The sequence below is a fragment of the Trachymyrmex cornetzi genome, unplaced genomic scaffold (genome assembly GCF_001594075.2).
Source record: "Trachymyrmex cornetzi isolate Tcor2-1 unplaced genomic scaffold, Tcor1.1 scaffold630, whole genome shotgun sequence".
NCBI lineage: Eukaryota > Metazoa > Arthropoda > Insecta > Hymenoptera > Formicidae > Trachymyrmex > Trachymyrmex cornetzi.
Window position 1 is genome coordinate 83,213 of NW_017299949.1, and position 6,295 is coordinate 89,507.

Genomic DNA, 6,295 nt, shown 5'->3' on the forward strand with positions numbered 1-6,295 from the left:
CTGCGCAGTCCATTTTCTATCTTTGGTTTGTATACACTTGACTTCTGCATTAAAGAATAACGACCGCACATGTAGGCAATTTTTATTTATAAATAAATTTGATTCTTATTCTAAAAAAAAGTGATAAATTGAAACAAAATTGATTGTATAATTGTAGATTTTTGTATATAAAAATAATGATATATTATAAAATAATTGTTGGTTTAAATAAATTTTTTATACGTAAAAAAATCTCTGAATTTCTCTAAATTTTATCAAAATTAGATTTTTAACATACCATAAAATAATTAACAAATTTATTTCAATTTTTCTTTTTTTTAAATGCTATTTTTATACAAAAAGTCACAAAAAATCTTTGCATTATTTATGGAAGGATCATGACAAAATGATATAAATTTCTGTTGAAACTTTATTCATGATTTACTCAATTCTAATTTATAATTTTGGGGATACACACAGAATAGCGTTGCAAATGGTTACTCAGAGAAATCAAGATGCATCAATATGTCGAAAACAGTCTCTTCTCAAGGAATATTTAAAAAATGAGACTTTAGACATCAAAGATATCGTGGGAATGGCATGTGATATGTTGCTCGCTGGTGTGGATACTGTAAGTTTTCAATAGACTTATAAACTTGTAAATTAGATAAATATTCAAATTTTTATAAGCCTAGCCCAGTTTCTTTTTAATTAACTTGTGCACGAATTTTTATTATTTTAGACGACATACAGTATGTCGTTCGCCTTGTATCACCTTGCAAGAAATGCAAGTGTACAAGAAAAACTGAGATTAGAGGCTGCGGCTTTGTTAACGGATCCTATGTCTCCTATAACGGCGGAAATCCTAAGGAACGCTACATACACTAAAGCTGTAATAAAGGAAACATTTAGGCTAAATCCTCTCTCTGTAGGAATAGGCCGTATCCTACAAACTGATGTAGTTCTGAGCGGATATCACATTCCCGAAGGAGTAGTGTATTTTTGTTTACCAATAAATGTTTTTTATTTTTATAAGAATAGTGACGTAAAAGAGAAAATCTTAATGAAATGTTTCAGACTGTAGTTGTGACACAAAATCAAGTGATTTGTCGGCTTCCCGAGTATTTCGACGAACCAAATTCATTCAGACCAGAGAGATGGTTACGTGATAACAATGACAAAATAATCAAGCTGAAAGAAAAGTTTATTAACCCATATACTGTATTGCCTTTTGGCCATGGTCCACGATCATGCATTGCAAGACGATTCGCTGAACAAAATTTGCAAGTTATTTTACTTCGGGTACATGTCTTAAGAATTATGTACCATTCTTCATAACATATTATAATGCATAATCATATGATGATTCAATAAATTCTTTCCAGATCTGCAGAAACCTGCGGTTTACATGGTGTGGAGACTCTCTTGATTCGGTTTCGTTACTAATCAATAAACCTGACGGACCTATTAAATTGAGATTTGAAAATCTACATGCATAGAAAAAAACAAGTCATTGAGACTGTAACAACAGAGAACTCTTAGAAACTTCTTGTATTAGAAAACAACATTTATTATATTCTATTTGAGAATAAAATTGTTTCTTGATTAATTCAATAGATACAGCAATAAAAATAATTATAAGATTTATATGACGCACTGATAATAACTTATTGAATGCGAAAATTAAACGTTTTGCGAATTAGTTCTAATTATAGGTCATGTATTTTGGTGTTGCAGAGAATTTGGCATATGATTTGATGACCTTGTTAACTGCCTCGAGGAAGTCCTTCTCCGTTGCAACCTTGCGTCGTGCACGGATTGCAAACATACCAGCTTCGGTACAGACCGATCGTATTTCAGCGCCTGTACTGTTAGGGCACAAACGAGCGAGCAATTCGAACCTGATATCCCTCTCGACACTCATTGAACGTGCGTGAATCTTGAAAATATGCGTGCGTCCCTCAAGATCTGGCAAACCAAATTCTATCTTTCTGTCCAAGCGACCCGGTCGCATTAGTGCAGGATCTAATGTATCCGGCCTATTTGTCGCCATCAGAACTTTTATATTGCCTCGCGGATCAAATCTAAAAAAACTGACATTAGATGGCAGCTTTTTTAAGAATAAATGAGACAATTTACCCATCTAATTGATTTATTAGCTCCAGCATAGTACGTTGGACTTCATTATCGCCACCAGCACCATCATCAAATCGAGCACCGCCAATGGCATCGATTTCATCGAAGAAGATCAAACATGCCTTTTTACTTCGTGCCATTTCGAATAGTTCTCTTACCATTCTAGCACCCTGCAAAAGAATTGTATACATTATTCATATAGATTTTTGCTTACTTATAATTGCTATAACAGCTTTTTTTACACATCTAACATACCTCACCAACATATTTCTGAACTAATTCTGAACCAATGACACGAATGAAACAGGCATCTGTTCTGTTAGCTACTGCTCTAGCACATAAAGTCTTTCCTGTGCCTGGAGGTCCAAACAACAAAACACCTTTTGGTGGTTCAATACCAAGATTGACAAATTTTTCTGGCTGCAATTAATATTTATTACATTAATATTTGTTATACTTTGTTCATAAATGTAATGTATGATTATATTATATAATAGTATGATTATAAACCAACATGTAATAGTGGCGTTTCAACAACTTCTCTCAATTTCTCAATTTGTTCTTTGCAGCCACCAACGTCACTATAGGTAACATCAGGCTTTTCTTCTACTTGCATCATTGTCACAGTAGGATCAATTTTGGATGGCAGAGGAATATGAATTTGATACTTGTTGCGATCTACTCCTACCCTCATACCTTCTTCTATATCTGTTGGCGCTACAGAATCTGCCAAGTCAACTACAAACTTTGCAAACTGCTTCACATTTATTATATACTTTGGATCGTCAGAATCTGCGTTTATGATTTTGGTACAGCGTGCCACTTGCAGAGGTTGTTCATTTTGCAGAGTTTGTTTGTCAGCTGCTAAGTCCCAAAGTGCTGGTGGTGCCAGACCGGTATCAGACTCTTTGATCCCAGTTAATTCATTCACACGCTTGATAATTGTTTGGATATCCTCTTCAACAGCCTTAATACTTTTCGTATATTGTCCTTGGCCCTAATTAAAACAAATTTACAAGGATTCTAAACAAACATTTATATAGCAAATGAGCATTCATCTCTGTATATTGATTTTAAATTTCCCTTTTAACAACAACATAACAATGATTAACTCACATAAGTCTTCAACAAAGCGATGTCGCCTTCATCTAGTGCTGAAAATTCAGGAGACAGCCTTTAGGAAATAGAAATTATGACAAGATTGACAATAAAGTCACGAAATGGAGCTCACATTTTATCTCCTTCTCTTCTTTCTCCTCCTCATTCTTCATCTTCCGCATATCTTCTCCTAGATGATCCGGCATGTTCGCTCTTGTTAAATCGTTCTGCTTGCTCACACTACGCTTTTGACGTTTGTTATTAGCAAAGTTAACAATTCCGATTCCCAGGATTTTTTTGAGGTTACGTTCCTTCTGATTACAAGCAAAATCAGTAAAGAACCTCCGAAGCGACATCTGGGTATCGATTCTCTAATAGCGTTTTCGGCCCGATCGGGTTTGCACCAACCTGGGTTGGATTAATCTTTCCTATTGGTTGATATCACACGCTCTACCAATAGGAGAGCGCAAAACGCCGTTAATCCAACCCAGGTTGGTGCAAACCCGGTCGGGCCGAAAACGCTAATAGTCGATTCTTATTTCAAGACCGTCTTAGGCCGGAATCGGACTACGCATTGGGTGCATCCAGAAGCACGACCGCTCACAGAGCGCTCGGTGAGCTCTTGCATCTGATTGACATATTCCATTAGATCGAAAAATATAGACCAAACAGATACAAGAGCTCAATGAGCGCTCAATGAGCGGTCGTGCTTCTGGATGCACCTATTGGCGATTGAGATTGCATTGAGATTGCATATTGGAGATTGGATTTTGACCAATCAGAACGAAGAAAGCAAAGATTGAAATTACAGATTGAAATTAGAGCTCGATCTATTTTTTCAATCTTCAATCTCAATAATAGCCAATGGCTTGGCGACTTTTTGGTCATGTGATGGATATTTAATATTTTTTCTGTAGAAGCAAAAGGCCACAAAAAGGCTGACGGCAGTGCATGTTCTGAAGGAGGTTAAGTTTCGGGTAAGGGCCCAGACACACACTTTTGCATAACGCATAACGCATAGTGCATAAGCGAATCAACCAATCAAAATTCTTCTTTTCCATGGAATGAGAGGAAAGGAAAGCTTCTGATTAGTTGATTCGCTTATGCACTATGCGTTATGCGTTATGCAAGAGTGTGTGTCTGAGCTCTAAGTTTTGTATAAATAAAAGTTAGTAAATTATATATATTGTATACATACTTTTGTACAACTTAATTATTCAGAAAACACTCCTCACCTTCAATTTGGGGTGATCCCGATTGACCACGTCTCGATTGGACACCACCAATCACAGCGACCGGTGCATAGGAGCTTTGTAGTCTCAAGCGCTGTGAGTGGCTCGTGTCCAATTGAGCCGTGTCCAACTGGGTGCCACCCCTTCAATTTCAATGAAATATGCTTATTCGACGCATTTTTGTGTGAAATAAAAGATGGCATAGCGGTTACACAAATTGTCTGTTTTGTAAACATAAATTATCTGCTTTAGAAACACAAATCGTTTTCTACATAATTTTTTACAGTAGAGAATCTATGTAATTCTCTATGCCGTCGATGTAATAGATTTCCTAACTTAACAGTAATTTACTTTAACGATTAATATCTCGCTTCGCGAGACTGAGCCATAGAGATATTATAAATAGAGGGCAAAAGCCGTAGGTACAAGCGTTAGCGGGATAGAAAGAGAACGCTGCATAGTTTCTCGTGTCATTCTTGTTTAATGACGCATGCGCGCAGCCCATCCATGTTTACTTACAAGCATGGTAGTGAATATGCCGGAATTAACCGCTTTCGATTTTGCAAATGTTGTGATACTTTCTCCTTTGCCAACGAGTGATACGTAATTTATAGAATGTTTATCGCATTTGATCATCGGATAGCGAGGGAAATTTGTGATAATATCAATCAATTAAAATGATTTACTTTTAAAATAATTTTAAATAATAATTTTCATCATATACATGATAAAGAATGAGAGAATTTTCATCATATACATGATAAAGAAGAATATTAAAGGTACCATTTCTTCTGTATTTGCAATATTACTTTTTTAACACCATTATTTTCATTACAATTAATTAAATCATACATGAGGATTGTTTATTTATAAATCTAGCATTGCATTTTAACATTTTCAGTCCTATCAAATATGTAACGCGTACTTGTCACGACAGTGTCCAAAACATGAATTTGGACATTGTCGTGCTTATAAACAAAATATTTCGCATCATTTCCATATTCTTTCTTCATGATTTTAGAAAGGAACATGTTTTCCGCTGTCTTCGCCAAAAAATCCGAATGTTTTTAATGCATTTTCATGTCAAAATCAATTACTTTGCATTACAACTCATCCGCCGGCGTTTGAAATCCATCGGCTCCGCGGGGTCCACGGCCGGCCAACCAGCGCGAAGTCATATTGCGCGTGCGCGAGATTAGACAAAGACACACAGGGAAACTATGCATCGTTCTCTTTCTATTCGTATATCGCAGCCACTCACGCGTCAGCCTACTGCTGACGCGCTCTATTCTTATATCTCTATGGACTGAGCACATTTTAAAACGCCTTTTTATGCTTGACGCTCGACACTCATTTTTGGCATCAAAATAAGTCACGTGATACAAATTGACGAATATCAAGCGTTAATTTTGTTCACGTGATCTGTTTTGACGCTGAAAATAAGCGTTGAGCGGCAGCATGAAAAGGCACCTTAAGTGTCAGATTATTCCATTTCAATAATTCCTCATTTTTTGTATATGCTAATTTTCTCTCTTTTAATGATGAAATAAAAAGTATTTTGTTATATGATTTAAGAAAATCGATATAATATTTTTATATGTTATTATTTGATTTCTTATTTTTGAAGATAATTTTGGTAATGAGCAGTATTGTTTACATTTTTCTAATAAGGCGGCTTCTGTAGTACGAGCACAGCAACAAGGATTTCTGGCATACGTGTGTATTTTATAAAAACATTTTCACATCACAAGGTACATAATCATCGACATCTAGAATGGACCGCTGATGGCAATGGTGGGGGTAGAAAGACGATTAGAGTGAGAGGTAGGAATAATAAGATCGTTCTTTCT

General features: G+C 35.8%; 2 protein-coding genes across 2 annotated transcripts in view; one reads left to right on the top strand and one right to left on the bottom strand.

Annotated features, from left to right (window-relative positions):
• The window catches only part of dib (Cytochrome P450 302a1, mitochondrial), a 40,560-nt gene extending 39,064 nt beyond the window's left edge, over positions 1-1,496 (top strand). The window contains exons 5-8 of the mRNA XM_018516354.1: positions 460-610; positions 722-970; positions 1,057-1,281; positions 1,365-1,496. Of these exons, the coding sequence (XP_018371856.1) occupies positions 460-610; positions 722-970; positions 1,057-1,281; positions 1,365-1,478 (739 nt within the window). The 3' untranslated portion in view covers positions 1,479-1,496. The remainder of the gene's footprint in view (positions 1-459; positions 611-721; positions 971-1,056; positions 1,282-1,364) is intronic.
• A 121-nt stretch (positions 1,497-1,617) lies between these two features.
• On the bottom strand, positions 1,618-3,581 carry Rpt1 (26S proteasome regulatory subunit Rpt1). Its single transcript, XM_018516355.1, has 6 exons — positions 3,347-3,581; positions 3,232-3,269; positions 2,630-3,112; positions 2,371-2,535; positions 2,119-2,285; positions 1,618-2,063 (listed from the first exon to the last, which is right to left on the bottom strand). Exons 1-6 carry the CDS (start codon positions 3,567-3,569, stop codon positions 1,685-1,687), a joined length of 1,455 nt encoding a protein of 484 aa, XP_018371857.1. The 5' UTR covers positions 3,570-3,581; the 3' UTR covers positions 1,618-1,684.
• Positions 3,582-6,295: the final 2,714 nt, after the last annotated feature.

What these genes read in the sequence shown, in the direction of transcription:
- Rpt1 (XM_018516355.1), bottom strand. Translation starts at nt 3,569, where the DNA reads ATGTCGCTTCGGAGGTTCTTTACTGATTTTGCTTGTAATCAGAAGGAA. An exon ending in TCGCTTTGTTGAAGACTTAT is followed by an intron (nt 3,113 to 3,231) that starts GTGAGTTAATCA and finishes TGTTTTAATTAG; the next exon opens with GGCCAAGGACAATATACGAA. An exon ending in CTAATAAATCAATTAGATGG is followed by an intron (nt 2,064 to 2,118) that starts GTAAATTGTCTC and finishes CAGTTTTTTTAG; the next exon opens with ATTTGATCCGCGAGGCAATA.